Source organism: Parasteatoda tepidariorum, chromosome 3 (genome assembly GCF_982258835.1).
Source record: "Parasteatoda tepidariorum strain Cologne lab strain chromosome 3, Ptep-v5.0, whole genome shotgun sequence".
Lineage (NCBI taxonomy): Eukaryota > Metazoa > Arthropoda > Arachnida > Araneae > Theridiidae > Parasteatoda > Parasteatoda tepidariorum.
In genome coordinates, this window is record NC_141757.1 from 6,999,949 (window position 1) to 7,025,705 (window position 25,757).

At 28.2% G+C, this 25,757-nt stretch overlaps 1 protein-coding gene across 2 annotated transcripts in view; it reads left to right on the forward strand.

The window, feature by feature from the left end:
* Positions 1-25,757, forward strand: part of LOC107450413 (WD40 domain-containing protein denticleless) — a 50,752-nt gene that overhangs the window by 7,581 nt on the left and 17,414 nt on the right. For both annotated transcript variants that reach the window (XM_043055936.3, XM_071186771.2), the window contains exons 4-10: positions 3,624-3,710; positions 4,698-4,880; positions 6,443-6,505; positions 9,356-9,438; positions 17,786-17,865; positions 17,955-18,055; positions 22,702-22,803. In XM_043055936.3, the coding sequence (XP_042911870.2) occupies positions 3,624-3,710; positions 4,698-4,880; positions 6,443-6,505; positions 9,356-9,438; positions 17,786-17,865; positions 17,955-18,055; positions 22,702-22,803 (699 nt within the window). The remainder of the gene's footprint in view (positions 1-3,623; positions 3,711-4,697; positions 4,881-6,442; positions 6,506-9,355; positions 9,439-17,785; positions 17,866-17,954; positions 18,056-22,701; positions 22,804-25,757) is intronic.

Consider the following 25,757-nt stretch of genomic DNA (forward strand, 5'->3'; position numbering starts at 1 on the left):
AATGCTGATCACCAAAAAATATTTCATTTGGCGATAAAGCAAATTTTTGTGTTCTTGAAAATGAAAGACTTTTTGAGGGTTATTATCTCAGATAATTTATTTTGCTAATATGTTTCTTATTTAGCTAATGTTTTGATTTTTTCACCATGTACAATTTAAATAGCTAATATACTTTTTTAAAAGCAAATAAGAACATTGATAGAATACTTCTACATAAGTACAATACTATGTCTTTGATGATAAAATACTATGTCTTTGATGATAATATACTATGTCTTTGTGCTAGAACATTGTGTTCATTGGCAAGCGAGCGCAGAGAGCCATGGTTCACAGCGTGAACCACATAGGATTGCGTAGCAATTCTCGGGGGTTGAGGAGCGTTAGTGAGCAGGGGGCGGAGCCTCCTAGTAAAATAAATAAAATTTGATGCAAATAGTATAGAGAGTTTTAACACAATTTTCATACTTATTTAGCTTAACTTCTCTATTTTTATAATTTATCCTTTTTCTTTCATAGGTATTTAAATTAAACAGAATAAATAATTATTATTAAAATTTGCTAATATTTTAAATTTAAAAAAAAAGTAAAATCGTTATTTTTAATTTAAAAAAATTTATTCGAATATTGAGTAAAAAATAGCATAAAAACATTCTTAGCAATAAATAAAAGGAAATTTTTTTTTTCCAATGCCCACCTGGATAATGACATAGGTCATACAGGCACCTGAAGGGCAGATTTGTTGGCCACTCTTTCATATTAGACTGGCCATTGTTGCTCCCACAGTAAGGGCAGCTAGTTAATTTATATTCTCAGTAGTTTTAATTTGCTAAACCAGGTAGTTTTTCAAGTAATAATTGTCTCTTATCATTATAATTATTGTTTAACTGAGGAAAAATATAATTTCCAGCTTTATTTTTTCAATTGGTAATTTTTTTTTCACTCAATGTTAAGTATCAATGTAATCGTTTTTATAATAATAGATTAGTACACAATATAATTATTGTACACAATAATAATTGTAAAACAGTTATTAAGATTAGACACCTCTTTAAATAACTACTTTATCTTTTTGCTTAAATTTTACATAATAAAATTTAAAAAAACATTAGACATTCCTGATGACAACCCAAAAATAATTTTATGCTGATGACAACCCAAACTTATTAATTTTATGCTAATGACAACCCAAACTTATTAATATTATGCTGATGACAGCCCTAACTTAATTTTATGCTGATGACAACCCAAAAATAATTTTATGCTGATGACAACCCAAACTTATTAATATTATGCTGATGACAACCCAAACTTTTAGTATTATGCTGATGACAACCCGAAAATAATTTTATGCTGCTGACAACCCAAACTTATTAATTTTATGCTGATGACAACCCAAACTTATTAATTTTATGCTGATGACAACCCAGACTTATTAATATTATGCTGATGACAGCCCAAACTTAATTTTATGCTGATGACAACCCAAACTTTTAGTATTATGCTGATGACAACCCAAAAATAATTTTATGCTGATGACAACCCAAACTTATTAATTTTATGCTGATGGCAGCCCAAACTTATTAATATTATGCTGATGACAACCCAAAAATAATTTAATGCTGATGACAACCCAAACTTATTAATTTTATGCTGATGACAGCCCAAACTTATTAATATTATGCTGATGACAACCCAAACTTAATTTTATGCTGATGACAACCCAAACTTATTAATTTTATGCTGATGACAACCCAAACTTATTAATATTATGCTGACGACAACCCAAACTTATTAATATTATGCTGATGACAACCCAAACTTATTAATATTATGCTGACGACAACCCAAACTTATTAATATCATGCTGATGACAACCCAAACTTACTAATATTATGCTGATGACAACCCAAACTTTTATCATGACTATTTTTTTGTTCATATACAGCTATAAGTTAGAAATTATCACTGATGTTATCTTTAAAATATGTTATTTTTGATTAAATAATTACAATTTACAATCATATAAAACTAAAATTATTAAATTTATTTAATGAATTAATATTTGAAAATTGAATTAATATTTGAATACGATATTGTGATTCGTATTTACACCTTTTTAAAAACCTATGTAGCGATTCTCGCAAGTTTAAAATTCAATGTGTTGATTTGCTCATGCGGTTTATAATATCAAACATTGATTTTCGTATTTATACGTGATTTTAAAATAAGGCATTGAGATTCGCATTCACGCATTCTAAAAGCTATGCATCATAATTCTTATTTATGCAATCTAAAAATTACGCATCATGATTCGTATTTACGCAATCTAAAAATTATGAATCGTGATTTGTATTTTCTCATTTTCAAAATCGTATATCTAGTTTCATATTCATGTGATTTCAAAATCCATAATTGTTATTTATATTCACGCAATTTTAAGATCAACTGTCACGATTCTTGTAAGAAGTACATTTTTTTAAAATTAGTTACTATAAAGGTGACTGTTTTTCTAAGGACGATTATTAGTATATGTAAGTGTTACAACATCAGAGAAACTGGAAGGGAATATATTCAAAACTTACATTCTGTGCTTGCAAAGAAGAAAAAATAGGATTTGTCACAAGATGTTTGAAGATGGACTAACTACTAAATGTAGAAAACATAAAAGATATAGCGAACAAAAGCAATCACTTAAAAAGAGATTTAATTTGTTTTTGGGGAAAAAGATTACTGATTATTACTGATATATTTGCTATAAATCACATTACAGTATTTATTAAAAGAAATGAAATATTAATGTATATTCTCAGTAGTTTTAATTTGCTAAACCAGGTAGTTTTTCAAGTAATAATTGTCTCTTATGTGAACTGGGGAAAAATATAATTTCCAGATTTATTTTTTCAGGTGGTAATTTTTATTTTCACTAAAAAATGTTAAGTATCAATGTAATCATTTATATAATGATAGATTAGTACACAATTGTATGTCAACACATTATTTATTACCTTAAACTGTTATTATTAAAGGGTTGCGCTTGCGTAAAATTTACTATCGTGGAAATTCAGCTTTTTTGCTTTTTGGCTAATCTCATCCCTGAAAAGATCAACTCCTTAAATAACGGAGAGAAGACTGTTCACTCTCAGCAGTGGTTATCAGTAGTGTTTGTCGGCAAGTATCCTTCCGCGTAGGAACTACACTGTTTGATCTTCTTACCTCCGGCCTTCAACCCAAACCTCGGACTTCCATGGTTTTCTAGCTGACACAATTAACAGCCTGAACTTACTTTTTCTTTCTTTTAAATTAGTAATGAAGGAGAAAGAGAAATTGCGATGAAAAATTTCTTCCGTGGCATGGCGTCCTCTTAAGGAAAAAACAAAAAGAAATTATTTGTAACATTTAGGAGTGCCCCTCCCCACCCTAAAATGGGGGAGGGGACTAGCTCTAGTTTTATCAGGGCTTATGATAAATCAGGCACTGATGACTGGCTTGATGGGCAAAAGTGAAAGAATATTTTCTATTTTGCTGTGCCATACCTCTTCTCCGAAGTTGTCTCATGATTTTAGAATCACTCGCCATATGATGTATCTTTAAGGCTCATTTGATTATTTTCCTTATTTTTGCAGATAAAAATTTTGATTTACTGGCTGTTGCTAATGAAGATGGAGATGTTATGTTGATTGACACCTGCAAGGATGAAAATATTGTGAAGTGTAAGAAATAAAATGTTTGAGACATTTTGAATTGCTTATACATTTCTTCAAATGTGGGTAGTAAAACATGCTATCTGACATTTTTTATTTTTTTAATGTAATTTTGCAAAAAATAACGAAATTTTTTATTTTATGCACTTGCTGCCCCTTCTAATTATACGTTAAATTGCTTATTAAACATAGTTATCTGTGACGCTTTTGCTTCTAAGTTTACACAATTTATCTAAACATTTTTAAAACAAAAACAATATTTATCTTTTTACTTTATTTTCAATTCCTACTATTAGTTCACATTCTCCCTATATCTTGTTCAAATTTTTAATTGTTAATAAAATACTTTTTATTCATCCATTCAAGTTCAAATTAAATATGTAGTTGATGACACTTGATGTTTATATAGTTTTTCCAAATATTAATTTATTAATTAAATTAAATTTTTAGTTTTAAAAGGGGAAAAACAGTTATTATTTAATAACTGAAAGAGAATTTTTCTTTGTTAACCTATATATATATATATATATATATATATATATATATATATATATATATATATATATATATATATATATAAATAAATAAGTAAATACAAGATTGATACAATATCAGAAAGCACTCTGTTTTGCGGATATAATCGTGTGGGCTGAAGAAAAGATTATATCTTTTTTTCCCGGTTTTATTTTTCTGGTTTTTTAAATAAAATTTCATCCTTTTTTTTTTTTTTTTTAAATTATTATTATATATATTATATAATCTGTTGTTTGTTATTTTTTACTTATTATTCCCCCCCCCCCTTTTTTTTCATGTCTATAATTTTTCTTTGTTTTATTCTTTATTTTGAACTTATATATATATATATATATATATATATATATATATATATATATATATATATATATATATATATATATATATATATATATATACACCAAATATACAAATATTTGCATTGGAGCATGTTAAAAGAATTTTTTTGTTGTTGTTCTTTAGCATTCACTGCCCATCATAATGCAATCTATGATATTTGTTGGCTCTCTGATGATTATCACCTCATCACAGTTTCTGGTGACCACAGGGCATGTCTTTGGGATATGAATACACTAAAGAATATAGGAACTTTTAAAAGACATACCGGATCCATTAAATCTGTAGATGTATGCCCTAATGATAATGGTATGATATGGTGTTATGTTTTTAGCTTTTCTGAATTATTTAAATTTTAAAAATGCATTTAATTATTTTTGCAAATGCTTACATAATGGTATACCTTCAAGTGAGGTAATGTGGGTCTATCATATATTTTTTACTACGCTAAACTTTACTCGTAGACTAAGAAATGTTACTAGTAAAATCTCCATTATTTTATTTCTCCAGTGTTGGCTGGTATGTTTCCATTCTATTTCGAGTAAGCCAAGCCCGTCAAGTATCAGTTCTCTCAAGTGACACATTCTACATTCTTTTTCAAAGATTTCAATTCTTTCGCTATATATTTACACAAAGGCAGGTATGAAGCCATGTTGAACATAAACAAACTAATTATGCACCGAAGTTCCCTGGTGCAGAAAACAAAAATATATAACTGTTACAATAAAATACATAAATAATAAATTTAAGTTAAAGATGTAGACGAAAAGGAAATATATTTCAGCTAATTCCATGTGCGATACGGCTCTCTATTTAGTTAATTTATTGATAATTAGCATTTTAACTTATGTAGAGAAACTTAGCGCAACTTTAATACGCTATTTTGCTGATGAAGATTAGCTGGCGCTAATATCACATGTGTGGGCATGGGAGATCTTCTTGAAGTACAAGTACCCAATTGTACCAAATTATTTAAAATTTGGGTTCACTACAGCATGTCGCCAAAATTGTATATATGGACAGGAAATTTGTTGCTTGAAATATTCATACATTATACTTTTTTTATTTTCTTAATTAAATTAGAGTTTTAAGTATCATATAAAACTCATTAGCAATACTCTAAAAAAAGTGATAAACAAATTTATGTGGATTCACAAAGAAAATTATCGACTTGAGATTAGCATGTTTTAAATATTTTCTATTAACGAAACCTGGATTCTTCAATCCTAACTGTTTACAGTCGATAACATATCCGCAAAACGACGAGTTAAATATTTATCTCCTTATTGAACGTCGCTAATTAACAATAACTTTTTATGAAAAATCTGAAGATTTTATGAACAAAGTAGAAATAAATTGCAATAACTGCTGAAAAACCACTGATTTACAATAAAATCCTTGTAGATCAAGCATGTCAAAAATTTATTAATCAATTGCTTATGGTAAATATATCAAAAAATCAGGATTATAAAAAACCATAAGGTACTTAGAATGTTTTTAAATTTAAATATTCTCCTTTTATTTTGCATAAACATAAGCAATAATTCATATACATCCTAAAATATGTGTATATTTGTATGAATTCAGGGTTGGCTAATATAATCAAGAAAACAGTTCTTTGTCAGACACTAGTTATTTTATCATGATCATGTAAAGTCTTTGAAAATTATTTTGCATTTTGTTGATGTATGTAGCGCTTAAAAATATTTTTTTAATGCTTAAGAAGTACTTAAAAAGTGCTTATTTTTCGTTGAAAGATTTGGCTATGCACCCATGAGTGGCATTAGGCTATTCCTATTTATTTTCAATTTATCAATTAAATAATTATTTTACATAAAATTAATTCCTATTTATGGAAATTTTTTTCCCAGCTATGTTTGCTACTGGCTCAAGAGATGGTACTATTTGTGTGTGGGACGTCAGGGATAACTCATGTAAGTATCATTATTTTTAGTATGTATTTGTGTACCAAGATTATTATACTTGTGATTCTTCTTTATACTTGTACCAAGAGGATTTTTTTTTCACAGAAAAATGTAGAAAAGCCAATTACTATTGACTTTGCATAATTTGTGCAGATTTTTAGGAAATTACAGAATAGTTCCTGATTTTTTTTTTATGTCCCCATATTAAATTTTTTTCTTCCAATTTTTAACATACAGTTAACTTTTTTGTAATTTTTCCAACAGTAAATATAAAAAGATATTTTTTAATTTTATCTTTGTTTACAAAATTTGGTAAAATCATTTGTGTTCCTTTTATAAATTTTTGGTCATTCAACAATTTAATGTATTCAATCATATTTTAAAACTTAAATAAAATTCTGTTTGTGAAAAGCAAGTTCAATTTTTAATTTTAACATTGCCAGAAAAAACAGTACAACTGAGATAAAATCAAAATTAGTTAAAATCATTTGTGTTTCTTTTATAAATTTTTGGTCATTCTGGAATGTAGTATATTAAATCATATTTTAAAGCTTAAATAAAATTCTGTTTGTGAAAAGCAAGTTACATTTTTAATTTTAATATTGCCAGATAAAACAATACAACTTAGATAAAATCATTTAAATTAGTTAAAATCATTTGTGTTTCTTTTATAAATTTTTGGTCATTCTGGAATGTAATATATTAAATCATATTTTAAAGTTTAAATAAAATTCTGTTTGTGAAAAGCAAGTTAAATTTGGTTTTCACTTTTGTTGTTCAATGAATTGTGGAGCTTCAAAAATTATAAACCTTTTCCTATTATATTATATTATTTTCCTTTATTAAGTTAAAATGAATTGTATGAAAAATATCAAATATTTTTTGATACATGTAATTATTATGTGTACAATGGTTACACCTATAGAATTTTTACCTTTTACCAAAGTTCAAGGTTTTGGACAGTTTTATCCAGTTTAAGACAGTAAAACCCACGTGTCCTGTCCAAAACCAGTTTAGGACGTCCAAAACCCCAACCCTGTTCTAAATATGTTATGGTTTAAGTAATTTACTTTTAAAAGAAAGGGTTGAATGATTTAATTCTTTTGACATCTTGAAATAGCACATCTTTATTTTTTGTTTTTTTGAAGAAAAAAAAATTTTGAATTAAAATTGTTCTAAACTTGTTTTGTGGTTTATGTAATTTATTTAAAAAAATGGTGAATAATTTAATTCCTTTTACATCTTGAAATAGTACATCTTCACTTTGGAATGTTTAAGTTATAATTTCTTCTTATCCTAGTTATGTGGATTTTTTCAAGGTGAAAGCCTACATTTGGCCCCCTTGTTTGCAGGTTGTAGACTCTAACAATAATAAAAGTTTAGGTGTATATACATTTGGCAACTCTTCATTCATTAAATTATAAACATAAAAATTAAATGTACTAACTTATTGCTTAATTATGATTTTTAACAGTATGAAGTTTTTTACTTCCTCATTAAAACAAAATAGTTCAGTAATTTTATGTATGTTCATTCTTTAATAAAAATGCCTAAGACAGGGGTCGCCAAACTTTTTTTGATTATCGACCCCTATATAATTTTTCGAAATCTCCATCGACCCCCGCAAAAGTAATTTTCTGTTAATTAAAATAAAACTCTATTAGATACTATGTTTGTACATTTATTTTATGATTTTAAACATTTATTAAAGTAATAGTACATTATGTAACAATAGTTTTATGAAAAATATATTAATATTGAAATTTAAATACCTTATTATTAAATAATAAGTAATTATGCATAAGTAGATATAATAATTAAAGTAACTAAAGATTTACTGCTTCTTGATCAATAAGATGGGTGGGCCTGGTGTTTTTTTGCAAGGTTCGCTATATTGGTTCAAAATTGGTCAATTTTAATTTTCGTCAAAATTGGTCAATTTTGCAATTTTCGTAAAAAAATACAAAGTATGCTATAGTTTTGTCGCGGGCTGTACTAATCCATATCATTAATGCTTACCTTCTTTTTTGTGCATTGATAATTAAAATTGATATCTAAACCAAACGAATGGTTTTATCGAAACAATAACTAATTATCCAAAACTATAAAAGTTTTAATAATGACACTGCAAATATTCAACACAGTTTGCAAAGATAGTTGAAACTGCGTATGATATTTGCATTTGTAACGTCAATGCTCGTCACACGTGACATTTGGACAAGCGCATATATGCATATGACTTATAAACTGCGCTGAGTTCGTGCCACTGCGCAGTGGTACGTACATACTTGTTTCACTCCAATAAATATACGTTTATTAATTATTATTAGACCACTTTGGCGACCTCTGGCCTAAGTGGACGCCATACCATAGAAGAAAAATTTTGTTGCAAATTTTCTTTCTCCTTCATTACTAATTTAAAATATAATGGGAAGAAGAAGTAAGTTCAGCAAATCTGAATTAAGTCATGAAGTTTCAATTGTTGAAAAAAATACTTCAAAATATTAAAAAGCAAATAAATTATTGGAAGAAACCTTCTTGGTTGCGTAATATTAAGTTATCATGTAATAATTTATTTTCATTTCTATATTTTAAAATTTTCCTTTCAGTATTTAAAACTTCATGGCTTACTCTAGTTTTGTCTGAACTCACTTTTTCTACACTTTAAATTAGTAATGAAGGAGAAAGGCGGCATGGCGTCCTTTTCAGGCTGTATGTTAACCAAATCTCAAAATTTGATTTTTTTCCCTTTAAAAATAGAAGTATTAATTATAATTCATACTATTAGATTTATTCATATTATTAGATCTTCTGCAGTATGGTGTCCTCTTAAGATAAAGTTGTAAATTTTTTTATTAGATGGAAATGCTGTGTACAAACCATCTATCCAAATACAATCTGCTCACAGAAGGAAAGATGCCAACAAATCCAAGTTTCCTTTTGTAAGTATACTTCGTCTTTTGTGTCATTGTGTACACATTTGAAAATCATAGATATCTTGTAACCATTGCTTTAAAGAATTTATTCTCACTCTTGGATTGCAATCCAGAATACTTTTTAATAAGAATATAAAAAGTATGCTATTCAATATATGATCATGGCTCTTAGTGTTTTTAAAAAATGCTTAAAGATGCTTTTTCCAGTGTTGTTTTTTAAAAAAGTGCTTAATTTTCCCTTTTCGAAAATTAGATTTTTTTCCCTTTACCATGTCGATTTTCGCCACTTATGAAAAAGCTTGGTTTTTACATTGTTCTATTCAACTTTTTCACTATTCATTCAACCACAATCCATTTTGTCGTACTGCCGGTCGTATCATAGGAAAGTGCCAATAATTTTACATGATGAAATACTTGCCAGTCCGCATGTGCGTCTACTGAGCTGCATTTAGTGAGATTCTAGCACTCTCATGTGCAACTCTGCTGAATTTAGCCAGATATTCTCAATTTTGGCTTCATTTTACACCCTCTGAAATCAAATCGAAACTTTTGGAACTTTTTATGGGGGCTTATATAATCAAGAAAGGAGTTCCTTGTCAGAAACTAGTTATTTTATCATGATCTTGTGAAGTCTTTGAAAATTATTTTGCACTTTGTTAATGAATATAGTGCTTAAAAATATTTCTTAAGTGCTTAAAAAGTACTTAAAATGTGCTTATTTTTTCTTGAAAGAATCCAGAATAAATCAGGTTTTGAATGCTAACTGGGTTTGGACAGGACACATGAGTTTTACTGTCTTAAACTGTCCTAAATTAACTAAAACTCCCCTAAACTGCCTTAAAGTGTCCGAAACCTTGAACATTGGTAATAGATAAAAGTTCTATATGTGTAACAATTGTACTCATGATAGTATTTAACATATATTAATAAATATTTGTTACTTTTAATACAATTAACTTTAACTTATTAATGGAAAATAATATAATAGGAAAAGATTTATAAATTTCGAAGCTCCACAATTCATTAAACAACAAAAGTGAATACCTTATCCCTTAAATATGAATGAATATGCTTTGATAAATTACGTTTTTGCATGGATTAATAAATGCAATATTAAGAATAATAATTTAATTTTTTAATGAAACAAAAACTTGTCTTCATTTTGTTTCTTGTTCATAAACTAACCTTTTATTTTTCACAATATTTGTGAAAAATAATAAATTAAATTGTGACATATTTTGAATAAAAGGGTTTTGGACAGGACGGTTTAAACCGTGGATTAATCCATTCTGCCCTAAACCTTGCCAACTCTGAGAATAATTTTTAATTAAGGTATAAAGAAGTATGTTATTCAATCTATAATGTAATTCAAATAGAAAATTGTTTAGTATTTATAAATGTTCATAATTAAAAATTCTATTATGTTAAGTGAAACCTATTAAGTTGATCATTTGTTTAAATTGCTTTTGATGTACCAAACTGGCAAATGAAAATTATTTCCTCTTTTGTGACCATTTCTCTAAATTAGAGCCTCCAATGGCAACTAAATAGCAACGACTTGCTAATTTTTTGTCGTTGGTTGGCAATGGTAACTTTTTTGAGCAAAAAAGCATCCCAAAACAACTATTTTTTAAAAAGTGGGGATTTCTTGCAAATTTAGGTCATATTTCTTCATATATAATTTAAAAAACGATAAATCTTTTGACCTTTTTCCTTTCTTTCTGATACGTTAAAAAAAATCCGCTTTCTTTTTCATGCTTTATTTCAAATCCTTATTTTCCTAAATTAATTTGTATGCTCATATCTAGTTAATTTTATGAACTTATACTATATTCAGTTTATTGAATATCTTGTTTAAAGATAAAATTATCTAAAATCATTTCATAGAAATTTTTTTAAAGCTATGTATTTTTTCATAATTTTATATACTTTGTTTTTAATTAATCTACTTATTATAAAAATCTAATGTTATTTAGCATTTATTAATGAGCACTAACTTTTTTCTTTAAAGTTATAATATTAGTAAACTCAAACAGACTACATGTAGGGAAAAAATTATTAATATTTGAAAACTTTGTAAAATATCTTTAAAGTTGTTAAACACTTAATTTTTTAAAAATTTTTATAGTACGATTAATCTTTATTTTGAATCTAGATCAATTGTTTATTTTAATCACCTGTTTAATTTACAGTGGTTTTTCAGAATCAAAATCAATTTATTTACCTTGAACTTTAAAAATGTATCTCTATTTAATTTCCTTTTTATTTTAATTGTGATACTTTTATAAGGAGGAAAAAACATAGTTTTGCTTTTGAAGTTTGTTGGTTCATTGTAAAAATCATTCACAACACTATTACACGAATAAAAATGGCATCTTATTGGAGACCAGTGGTCTGCAGTAGTAAACTGCAAGTAGTGAAACTAATGTAGTCATGTCCCCCGTGGCAGAATCATGGAAACATTATCGCAGAATGTTACAGAGTTCCCGAAGAAAGATTTTTCTTCTAAAAAGTAAATAATTTTAGTTTTCTTTTCTACTGAAGTTTGCACATAATGTTTGAATCATGCATTTAGATAGTCATTGGAATCATGTTTTTGAGTATTTACTTTTTAAGGCAATGATTCTATCAAATGCTTGGCTGTTATTACTATTTATTTCTCAACAGTTTTTAAATCCGATATTTTTTATGTGATATTACAATTATTTATTATGCACTTGAGTTACCCCTTTTTGAGGAGTCGATCTTTTTTTTTTTTCAACAACGGTTTTCATGATTTTTAATTACTTAATTGTGGTGATTATTTACAAAATGCGAAGATGGAAATACTTAGTACGTTTTCTCCCCCAACAAGGTGTGATAATATCACCCATAATATTAGAATAAAAACTTATTACATGTTCAATTTTAAAAAAAATTATACTTAAACACAGCGCTTTTGATATGTTAAAATAGTAACATACATGTTAGTTATTATTAAAAGTATCTTGCAGAAAGATATTAGTGCTAGAATTTTTAGTGCTTGAAATATATTAGTTTTGTCACTGATAGCTTGAAAAAATTCGGCCACTGGGTTCATGTCCACTACTCTTAATGTTAGTTAAGTAAATGTTAGCAAACTTTTAATGTCAGTTTAGCAAAGAAACACATCTCTAATTGAAATAATTTTTTGAATTTGATGGATAAAAATACTTTGCGGGTCCGTCAAGAGAGGCAATGAAATGTCCCTGTAACTGCAGCTGAGAGTAAAGTGGAATTACGTATTTAGAATCACGTATAACAAATATTAAATCTTGCTATTACGAAAAATAGATAATTAACCACTTAAGTCACACTTTTACATGTGAATGTATACTCCTGAGACATTGATATTATTTCAAATTAGGGAAACATATTTTCTATGTATTCAATTTCTTCAAAGAAATAAAAGAGCACTAAACAAATAAAACTGCAAGTATTTTATAATTTCTTAGCACTTCTTAAATTAAATATTCGCTCTCACGAAGAACATAAAAAGTTGAATAAATGAACAACTTTGAAAAAATTGTTTTAGAATAACAAACTGGTTCATGTAAACATAAATAAATATTTCTGAATAAATTTTTATGTTTAATGTAAGCCAATCTTTTATTCAAAACCATTTTGAACATAGATGTAAATTAATCTCTTGAGCAAAGTTCGGATCCTTAAAGTAGTGAAATAGTGACTGCACTTCGAAAGTAGTTTGTAGTTCCTATATTTTAAAAAAAATCGTTGTAGTTGTAGCTAACTACATTTGCAATAAACTATTGGAGCAAACTGCAAAAATAATGTAGTTTTTCCGACCACTGGTTGGCCTAATGCGAGAAATCATTCTCGAAGCTTTTAGAAGAAATGGTGTCATTTTTTACTGTGCCAAAGTTCGTTTTAAATTAAATATTTGCTGTAGACAAAGGAATAAACAGTTGAAGGTTAAATGAGCAATTTCGAAAAAAATTGTTGGCAAGTAAACTTGCAGATGTAAACATAAATATATTTTTTATCTATTTTTATTCTAATTCTCTTATATTTAATCCAAGCAAATTTCTTTTTCAAATCCCTTTTGAAAATAGGTGTAAATTAAGTTCTCCAAAGTTCTCTTTAAACAGGGTTCCCACGGTCCTTGAGAGTCCTTGAAAGTCCTTGAATTTTTTTTTGCTAAATTTAGGTCCTTGAAAGTGCTTGAAAAACGTCTTGGGTCCTTGAAAAACTTGATAGGTCCTTGAATTTGTCCAATACTGCCGGCGGCCCTTTTTATAAAACACCCACGGATCTTTCTCGTTCTTTCTGTTTTGTTCCCGAACTCTCTCACGTGGTTTTTAACGCCACCGTTTCTAACCGGGCCTAGCGTCTTGGTGTCTGCCAAGCACGCGGAGCACAGCAGACAATCAATGCGTTCGGGGCGAGACTCCACTTCATCTTCTGTCACATATGCTTAGATCTTCTTTTTTCTGAACGAAACTGGAATACTCTCAAATTTCGTAACAATATGTACCTTGTAGTTTTCAATAAATTTGCCGTTTTACCATCCGCACTTGTCCTTACGTTTGCGTCATTTCAAAACTTTATTGTAAAGCGTATTCGCAAAGGCACGGCTTCGTATTTGTGTTATGTAGTTTAGACTAGTTATGCCTGGGAAGTGCTATTTTAATCCCCAACGGATGGATAATCAAGCTTATAAAGAATGGATTTTATCGATGCCCGAAAAGAAGTTCAGAGCCAAGTGCCGATTATGCATGAAGGAGATCGATATCGCGAAAATGGAAGAATCTGCTCTGAAATCACACATCAAAGAAAGGTAAAACAAAAAAGCAGTCTCATGCCCTGAGTTCTCTTTTTCCAAAGACATCAACATCTAATTCATCTGGTGTAAATACTCCTTCAACAACGTGTGCCTCATGTGAAACAGAAACTTTAGTGGCCGAAGTAACATTGTCTTATCTGGTCGAATGTGCTTGATGCTGAAATTCTCTGGAGTCTGAAGTGCATCACTAGTAATTATTCATGTAACTCCTGTGAAGAGATTAGTAAATTGTTCTCCAAAATGGTTGCTGATAGCTGTATAGCGAGACAATTTTTTTGTAGTGCCACAAAGTGAGCCTATTTGGGCTCCTTTGGATTGGCACTATACTTCAAAGGGATTCTTATAAATGAGCTGAAGAATGTTGATTGCTACACTGTACTCTTTGATGAGACGTTAAGTCAGTCTCTACAATCTAAGCAGATGGACATTATGGTAAGGAATTGATAATAAAGTTTGCACTAAGTATCTTACCTTCCAATTTATGGGTCATGGAACTGCGGAAAATATTTTGTCCTCTCTTTACAAATGCATGGATGATGGTTAAAAGCTCTCTAAAATACTTCAATTATCCATGGATGGACCCTATGTCAATTGGAAATTCTATTAGAAGCTTCAGTGTGAATTAAAAGAGAAATATTCCCACCAGCTCATATTCATTGGTAGTTGTGGATTACACATAACGAATAATGCTTTTAAACATGGTGAAAATGGGATATGTTCCTTCTAATTTTTATTTTCAGAAAGAATTGTTGCTGCATAACATTTAGAGAAGGTTGTTTAAATTATGGATGAATAATTTCAGAAACGATGTTTAATAGAGGAGAGGTGGGGGTTATGGAATAGTCACGGAATATGGAATACCTAAGATTTAACTCTGTCTTTCATGCAGCCTTCACATGGAAATACACAGGATTAAAGGATTTCACCATTAACACCTCATTACCATTAGTTATAGATTGTGCTGAAAATGATTTTGTGAATTAATATGTAAAACCAGTAGGGTTGTTTTTAAAAAAATCAGGGATGAGATTTTTCCTCTTTTTTCACTTTTATCTCTTGAATTTCATTTTTTTTAAATCAAAAATTCAGATTTTTCTAAAAATTTCACTTTTTTTATAAGTATTCCGCTTTTTCAGAAAATTCACCGATTTTCAAAGAGAAACAGAAAATTCAAACTACATAGCTAGCAATCCTTTCTCATTTTTACTTATTATAGCTATTTTCTCCCCTTTTACTACAGCAGCTGATAAGATTTTCCGAATTTTTTACCCGCCCTCCCGATAGATCCGATTTTTGTAGTACAAGCGACGCTGCTTCTGACAAGCCTTTTAGAGGTTCCAAGCCTGGAATCTGCTAATATCTCCATTCTTATTCACACGATTTTAATATCAAACATAGCTTTTCATATTTACGTGTAGCGATTCTTATTCACGCGATTTGAATATTGTACGTTGCGATTCTCATTTGCGAGATTTAAAATCCCAATATTGTGATTCGTATTTACGCCTTTGTAAAAACCTATGTAGCGATTGGTATTCACACAAGTTTAAAATTCAATGTCATGATTTGCGCATGCGGTTTATAATATCAAACATTGATTTTCGTATTTATACGTGATTTTAAAATAAGGCATTGGGATTCGCATTCACGCATTCTGAAAATTGTGCATCATAACTCTTATTTATGCAATCTAAAAATTACGCATCATGATTCGTATTTACGCAATCTAAAAAGTATGAATCGTGATTTGTATTTACACGTTTTATTAATTCTATATCCCAGTTTGTATTTCCTCATTTTCAAAATCGTATATCTAGTTTCATATTCATGTGATTTCAAAATCCATAATTGTTATTCATATTCACGCTATTTTAAAATCAACTATCGCGATTCTTGTAAGAAGTAAATTATTTTTTAAAATTAGTTACTATAAAGGTGACTGTTTTTCTAACGACGATTATTAGTATATGTAAGTGTTACAACATCAGAGAAACTGGAAGGGAATATATTCAAAACTTACATTCTGTGCTTGCAAAGAAGAAAAAATAGGATTTGTCACAAGATGTTTGAAGATGGACTAACGACTAAATATAGCAAACATAAAAGATATAGCAAACAAAAGCAATCACTTAAAAAGGGATTTAATTATTATTATTTTTTTTTTTTGGAAAAAGAGTTAATTAACTCATCATCAAAATTTTATTTATAATTGCTGTTATTTATGCTATAAAAGGCAAAATTCTTATCAAATAAAAAACAATTATCTAAATAGTTACTGATTGTCATGTAATTTTTCAAACTAAAATAGCAATTTTTGTATGTAAAGGAGTTACTATATATTTCTACTTCACTGTTATTGATATGTTTCAAAGGGCTCTAGTTAGATTAGACTATAATATTAACATAATGATTCGGTCCATTGTTAAAGTTTTTTTTCCAATATAATTTAAAAAGTAATATTACTGATATATTTGCTATAAATCACATAACAGTATTTATTAAAAGAAATGAAATATTAATGTATATTCTCAGTAGTTTTAATTTGCTAAACCAGGTAGTTTTTCAAGTAATAAATGTCTCTCATGTGAACTGAGGAAAATTATAATTTCCAGCTTTATTTTTTCAATTGGTAATTTTTATTTTCACTAAATGTTAAGTAGCAATGTAATCATTTATATAATAATAGATTAGTACAAAATTGTATGTCAACACATTATTTATTACCTTAAACTGTCTGGAATTTATTATCAAAGGGTTGCGCTTGCGTAAAATTTATGATCGTGGAAATTCAGCTTTTTTGCCTTTTGGCTAATCTCATCCCTGAAAAATATAAATTTTAGTCCATAATACATATACTCTCTTCTCTCTATATAGGCAAAGCATTTAGGTATTATATTTGAAATTAATTATTGCCACAACAAGCATTGTTGCTTCTAGTGAAATAGAAGAGAATAATTTTTGAAATTGGTCTTAGATTAAGGTCCTTGAAAATTTTGTTGAGGTCCTTGAAAAGTCCTGGAAAGTCCTTGAATTTCAATCTCATCATAGAGTGGGAACCCTGTTAAAGTAGTTACTACAATTCCAAAGTAGTTGTAGTCACTACATTAAAAAAATGTAGATGTAGTTCACCACATTTGTTACAAAGTAATTGCAGTAAACTACAAAAATAATTAAGTTTTTCTGACCCCTGTACTTGAGCATATTATTTTTCATTGCTATTAAAAAAAAGTTTACTAACACCGCTTATTTCCTAGTTGTTAACTATAACTACAAAACTTTTGTAGTTGTAATTTACTACAACTACAAAAATAATGTAGTTTTCCTGACCACTGGGGAGACTATTTTGGTTACTAATTTTTATATAAGGCTACTAAAGCTACTATTTAAAAAAAAAAAAATTAAAGTGGAAACCCTACAAGAAGACCATCAAAGTGTTGTCCCACTTGTGGTCAACTTTACTGGTTTCACTGAATTTTTTTTGTTAAGAAGCTTTTTTTTTTGTATTAATTAATTGTATTCCCTTTTCTTTAGAGTAAAAAATTAAGTAATAGCGTGTCTGCAGTTGCATTCCAGGACAGCATTAATTTGGCATCAACTGGTTCAACTGATAGGTATAACTATTGTGTCTCATATAAAATAAGTGCATAAAAAAAGTTTGTTTGTATATTTTTGACCTTAAAAACTATTTATTTCATTACAGTGTCGTGAAGATCTGGGATATGAGAAAAACTTACCTATCAAATCTCAACCCTTCTCCCCGTTATCAAATGAAATATAAAGACGATAAAACGCATGGTTATGGTAAGCCATGATTCTATTCAAATATTTTCCATTCCATCTCTTGTCTGGTCCATGATTTTACACATTTATCCATGTTTGAAATGTGGTGTTATCACGGGTCTGCCTAGTTTCTTTCTTTTTTCTTTTTTTTTTGGAGGTACCTGTTTTGTGAAAATTTAGGCATGATTTGCGAAAATTAGAAATTATATTAAAAATCAACACAAAATATAAAAATAATAAGAAAATATTTTCAAAAATTGTCACTACAAATAAAAATAATTTGCGACTAGTAAATTTCCATATATTTTTTCTCATATATTGAAAAATAATTTGCTATTGTAAAATTTTTGCCTTAAAATTGTATCCTAATTTATATTAAAATTGTATCCTATTTAATATTGAAATCTTAATAGCTACAGGGACGACATTTTTCCACTTTTTAGCGGATTTCCGCCTTTTTTCACTTTTGTCTCTCGAATTTCAGTTTTTTTTTAAAATCAGAAACTCCGATTCTCTTAAAGTTTCAACTTTTTTTAATAAATATCCCGCTTTTTCTGAAGATTCTGCCTTTGAAATAAAATAGTTATATTTATTTCCGATTTGATATATAGATATAATATATCAAAGGATAAATAGAAAATTCAAACTACGTAGCTGCCGACAGTTCCGCATATCTACTCATTACAGCTATTAGCTTTTACGAGCAGAAAATAAGATTTTTCCTCAATTTTACCCGTCCGCTAGATCGTATTTTCGTTATCCAGACGTCGCTGCATTTTAATATCAACCATCAATTTTCGTATTTACCTGATTTAAAAGTCGCTGGTTATGATTCTTATTCACTCGATTTCTATATCATTCAATTCAATTCTTATTTACGAGATTTTAAAATCTATTATCGCGATTTGTATTGAGGCGTTTTTAAAATTTTATGTAATGATTCATATTCATGCGAGTTTATCCAATGTCGTGATTCTTTTTTGCGGTTATAATATCCAACATCTATTTTCGTATTTACACATGATTTAAAATTTGGGCTTTGGATATGTTTTCAAGCCATTTAGAAATTATGCATCATAATTCGTATTTACACGATCTGAAAATTACGCCTCATGATTTGTATTTTCACATTTTAAAAATCCAATATCGAGTTTCATTCATGTGATTTCATTATCGTGGTTTATGTTCGCGCGATTTTAAAATCCAAGATCGCTATTTGTATTCACGCAATTTTAAAATCCTTTATCAAGATTCATGTATAAAGTAAGTTTTTTTTTCTTAAATTAGTTACTATGAAGGTGGGAGTTTTTCTATCGACGATTATTGCTATATATCGGCATTACAACCAGGGTTTAAGCTGAGTCTAAAAATTCATTAGCAAAAAGGCTAAAATCTGAAAAAAAGTTTTAGCAAAATGCTAAAATGCCATTAGGCTTATAAAATTACTTTATATCAAACAAGTACTGTAAGTTATCTGATAAAGAATAGCTTAATGTACAAGAATATCAAAAAGAATACCTATAACAAAAAAAACACATTTATTATTTATCAAAATATTTTGGTTTATAATTAACAATCTTCCTTTCTTTCATGTTTGCCCATTTTACAAATGCTTCTTGAAAGTTAAATGCACTTTCAGGGCCCTCAATATTAATCATTAACAAATTGTTTACATGGTTGATTAACAACGTGTTTCGAATATTAGTTTTAATCAAATTAAGGCAGCTAAAGCCCCTTTCACAGTCAACAGTGTTCATTGGTATTGTTGCACAATACTCTATAACAGAAGTTATTAATGGGTACTGTTCAGACACATCATTGGTATATAAAAATAAAAGTAATTCATTAAATGACATGTTTTTACATCGTTGCATTAAGATGTGTTTAAATAATCCCCATTCACAAAGTAATTCAGTTTCTGTAAACTGAAAATCTTTTCTGGGAGATTCCGAAAACAAATTGAAAATGCAACGGATTTCCTTTACACCATAATGCTGTAATTCTTCCGAACTATGGGGCATCCTGCTAGGTATAAATATATTGAACATTTCGATTTTATCCAAATCTCCCAATCTATCAGTAATATTTTCAATGATACAGTTTAAAAAATTGTGCATCAAATTACGGAATCTTTCCCTCTGTTTCAGTCCAGCAGTATTGCAGCAGAAGGTTGAGGGGGAGGGAAAACTTGTTTTTAGTCTTGTGGTTAGTTTATTTTTCTTTTCTTCTCGGTGAAACTCATATATTCTAGCCATTTTTGTTGATCGCTATGCTTCATCTCGTTTGATAACGTTTTTTTCGTGAACGCTAGCGTCATGGTTCTTCTTGCGAAAGATATTTAGAATTTTTCTCCTTCTTGTTTGATCAAGTTTTTTTCATGGATGTTAGCGTCATGGTTTTTCACGGAAGCTTTTTTTTTTAATGGAATTTAGTAAAATCCTTTAGCGAAAATGCTTTGTTGAATTTTAGCATTTTTGAGGGATCTTTTCGCATTTTGCGAAAAAAGCTACCGTAGCGGAAACCCTGATTACAACATCAGCGAAACTGGATGAGAATATGTTACTGGTATTTTTGCTATAAATCACATAAGATTTACTTCTCTTGAAAATGCAGCTTTTTTGCCTTTCGCCCAATCTCATCCCTGTAGTTATGAAAATGGCATATTATTTTCTAATAAATGAAGCTATGGGATCTTAATATTATCGCTAAGTTTCTTGTAAAGGTTACCATGCAATGCTGAGAGGCAAGCAAAATTATTTTATGTAAGTTTCTTTTTTCTAAATAGTAGAAAATGTTTTATTTATTTAATTTTTATTGTAAATAGAAGTTCTAACTGGTATAGGTATTTTTTAATAATTAATATTTAATAGCCACGCCTGTATTTTTTACGTATCAGAAGTTATAATATGTTAATGAAGACAATGTGTTAATCAAATTCCTTTATTTAGTCAAATTTATAAATAAAAATTTGCCTGCTCTTCTTGTGCTTTCTAACTTTTTTTGTAAATGTTATATATTGAATTTGAAGGTAATTTCCCATTTCTAATTGATAAGGGTGATGACACTTTATTTATATTAATTTTTTAAACATAATTTCAAATGATAAAAATTATAATAAATGTTCAATGTTTCTTTCTTTCCTTAATTGTGTCTTTACAGTTATCTGCATTTTGTTTATTGTTTAAAAGAAAAGATAGGTTTATAATTGTACCATATTTAAGTTTGAAAACTTTTACTAACTATGCATTTTGTGCACTTATTAAATGAACTTAACTTCATTCTTTGTAATGTAACATACTACTTATAGTTTATGAATTATTTAAATTTTTGTTTAGAAAACTTGGGAAAAAACCATTTCTGCCTATCTTCTGGAACCTTTTAACAGGGTTTCCATGGGGCAAGGAGAGCAGGGAAAACCTGGAATTATCAGAGAATTTTATTTTAACTCCAAAAATCAGGAAAAGTTGCAATTTTTTTACAAAAAGCCTAGAATATTCCTATATCATACCTGGAAAATAACTAATCTCAAAATTGTCAGTACCATTAATCTGTTATTGAAATTCAAGTTAAATAATTCTAACATCTATTACAATTATTTGTTATAAAAATTTCACATTTTAGTCAAACTGAAATGCTCCTTTCCTCATTTAATAAAATTTTTTTACCCAAAAAATCTAATATTTACGTTACAAATAAAAGAAACACTTTTTCTGCTGAAAATAGGATCTAAATTTTCATTGAAATTTATCTGGTATACCTGAAAAATTAAGGGAATTTTTTTTCTGAAATTGAGTGGGAAGCCTGTTTAATTCGAACGAGCAATTGTAACGAAAGCAATTGTAATTGCTATAGCTACTTAACATTTATTTAAATTTCTCCTTTGAGTTCATGTGTGAAGATGAAATTTGTACAGGTAGGAGGTAAATTAAAGTTATTTGTGCAAAAGTAGATTTAAAAGAAAAAAAAAATTTTTTTACTTTAATTGGAAATTTTTTAAATTCTTTATTATCATTATTGATTCCTACTACTTAAGATCGAAATTTGGATGGCGTGTCTTTGGAGCATCCTCAAGGAAGAACTACAGATAATATTGTACAGCTCTAATGCGACATAAATAGAGTACCAACTACATCTGTAAAATTTTGAAGATGGTGTAGCTATTTAATACAGAGATGATTGTGATCCGGAAAAAATCTGGATTTTCAGATTTTTCACTAACCGCGATTCGAAAGTTACCAGAAATCCAAAGTCCAGATGTTTTGAGAAATCATCGATCACATTTATGTTTAAAAATTCTTTTTTTTTAATTATTAGAATATTTATACTTGGCATCTCTTTCATTTGTAAATATTAGTTCCTGGTAGAATAATAAATGTGATTAGAGGTAAAAGTAAACTCTTACATAATTATTCATTTAAATTATGCTGCATATAATTTATTTAGAATTCCATGTTGTGAAAATATCAATGATTTAAATTTATAAAGACATTAATGTTTTGAAATGCGTCATTACTGATTTTACTCAAGAAATTTTCAGAATTTTTGAGTTGGGTTTACAATCACTTTTGTTGCTATTTATCTAAATTTTCTAAGTTGAAATTTGTTTCTTATTATCAAATTATTTTTTATTTTGACAGTCATAAAATCATATTTTCTTTTCATGTTAGGCTTCACAAGTCTTGTTTTTGATTCTACTTTCAAGAAGCTGTATGCTAGTAGCACAGCCAACAAAATATTAATGTTTAATACCCATACATATGCTGATGCTGGTGAGTAAAAAATTTTTTTGTTTGTTTTGTTTTTTAAACTCATTTACAATATTTCACTGACTCTAAATAATTTGTTTTTTTAGCATATTAAGCATTGAATATGTCAATTACAGTGATTCGGCTTAGGCACTATAGCACACCAAATAAACAAAACAAAAAAAGTCATAGACAGGATATGAAAAAAAAAAATTATACCGTTGAGTAAGTTGAAACATCCCACCTCACAGAACATTTTAATTTTCAGGTTATGGAGTGAAAAAAAAAAGAATTAGTTCAATAATTAAAAATATAATTAAATATACTTACCTTTTGTAGCAGAGATTAGTTAACACTATTTTGCAGGAAAAAACTCTCAATGATAGCAGATAGATTATATATACCTAAATAAGTTGAGATATTTGCAGAATTATTTTTTCCGTCAGCGAGACCATGAAACATAAAGAATTTTGGCACAGTCTTTCTGCACAGACATAGTGTCATTTTATAAATTAGAAGAAGCAAGTTAATGACAATTTTTTTTTCTTCCTTTTTTTTAAAGTAGGGAATAGTATACACTTTTACCGTTAATATTCAAAATTTCAAGTGCATTTAATGAATTTTCATCCTTAGTCTACTTTTTTGTAGATTAAGTGTGTTGTAAGTTTATTGTCTATTACTAGTAACTTAATTTAGTACTTAAATTGCATTAAATTGTATAAATTGCTCAACATTGTATGTTATTTTTGTTTCTTTCATATGCATTTTTTTCCGTTATTGTAACAGACTATCTTATTTTCTTTCTTTAATAAGAGTAGAGGCTGCGTTGCCACTCAACTGTTAGAGTGACGAAATTTTAATACCTTTAATTTTCTTTCTCATAATTTTTTTTCAAAATGAAAATTTGCAGTTTTTATTATCTAAAAACGAATTAATAAAGTTGTATTCCTTTTCATTTTCAGATTGCAGTCAATCCTTTAAACTTTTTTTTGATGGTAGTATTTTGATGCATTTTAAGACTTAGTCATTTTGGAATACATAATTTTTTGAATTTTTTTTTCAATTTCCTTTAATACTAATTAATGACAAAAATTAATTCTTGAAAATTGCAAACGTACAATAGTCCAAATTTACAGACCATTCACCATTTCAGACTTAAACTTGTTTCACAGGGTCCATAGCATTTTTAAAATGTGCTTTAAGCACATTTTGAATCTTATTTTTGATTTACATATTTTAAAAGCCCTTAAAGGTGCTTTTTTTTTATTCAGGGTTTGCAAGAAGTGCTAAATTTTCTTTTAAAAAGATTTTCTCTGCAATATTTATGCGAAACTAGTTATTTTATCACAATTATGTAAAGTTTTTTGAAAATGTTTGTGCATTTTGTAGATTTTATATATTTGAGTGCTTTGCTTATTTTTTGTTAATAAATCTGGCTAGGCACCCCTTTTCAGTCTCTCAGTCATCTTATAAAAAGCAAACCCTGTTAAACTGTTAACCCTGTTGTTTTTACTGTTGATTTTTTAAAATATGCCCGATTGTTGAGTGGAAATTAGGAAACTTTAATAACACTTTTGACTGCCACTTAGAGTTAGTTATATATAGATTTTTTTCACTTCTAAAGAATAAATTTAAACTAGGTATCATCAAATTTCTCATCCATATGTAATTATTATTTGAATTTGCTTTTTTAAATGAAAGGGAAGTAAAAATTAAATTAAAAATTACTCATATTTTATTCTTATTCTCTTTTTTTTTTTTTTTAGAAAAATATGAACATTTTGTAACAATATTGTGCCTGTAACATAGTGTGCTGAAAGATTAAAGAAACACATTTTTCAATGTTGTGTGTTAACAATTTTATAATTATATTGGTGAAACCACATCATTAGTGAAAATGTGACTTGACTAATGATGTGGTGAACCACATCATTAGTAGAGCTACTCCATAGCTCTACTGTGATCATTATACAGATATGTTGTTTTCAGCTATTAATTTTGTTCGCCACTATTACCTCAAAATAAAAGTCACTTAAGAGGATGCTATAAAAAGGGAGAAACTTTTCATGGCAAATTCTCTTTCCCCTCTATTGATATTCTTAAGTTAAAAGAAAAGTGGCTTCAGGTACACCTTGTGTTAACCATAGAGTTTCAAATGCTGTCAAAATGCCAACAAACTTTTGCATGAGGACTTCATCAATGTGTAATCCTAAATTATTTGATCCTCAATACAGGGCTCAAAGTTGTTCTGAAATACCTAAATTTCCTTAAAGAAAAAAAGAAAGTGTTCTTTAAATGTCCTTAATTATTAAACATTTCAATAAATGACCTGAAATTTTTTTCAAATTTTTGTTGAAGTTAACTGGAAGAAAAAATATTATTTATCGAAAAAGGAATTGAAATTTCGAATTGAAAAATTATGTTATATACTATGAAACATAGTAAATAACAAAATGAATGACTAAGTCTTCATAGCCCGTCAAATACAATATTAATCTACTTCTAGTATTAGAGACAATTATTTTTGATTTGATGGTATAAAAGCATTCGATGTTGGAGAAATATATAAAAAGTTCTTATCTCTCTATTCCCTTCTTTATCACTATATCATACTCTACTGTTTTTCTCAAGAGAATCTTCATATTTTTCTACTACTTAAAAGGAAGCCATACTGCGGAAGAAAACTGGCATTGCACATTCCCTTTTTCCTTCCTTTATTACTCGTTTAAAATGTAGAAAAAGTGAGTTCAGACAGAGTAAGCCAAATACTGAAAATAAAATTTTAAAATATACAAATGAAAATAAATTATGAGAACTTTGAATTACACAACGGTGAAGTTCTCTTCTAATAATTTGTTTACATTTTAACATTTTGAAGTATTTTTTTTTCATTAATTGAAACTTCATGACTTATTCTAGGTTTGCATGAATTTACTTTTTCTTTCCTTTAAATTAGTAATGAACGCGAAAAAGAATTT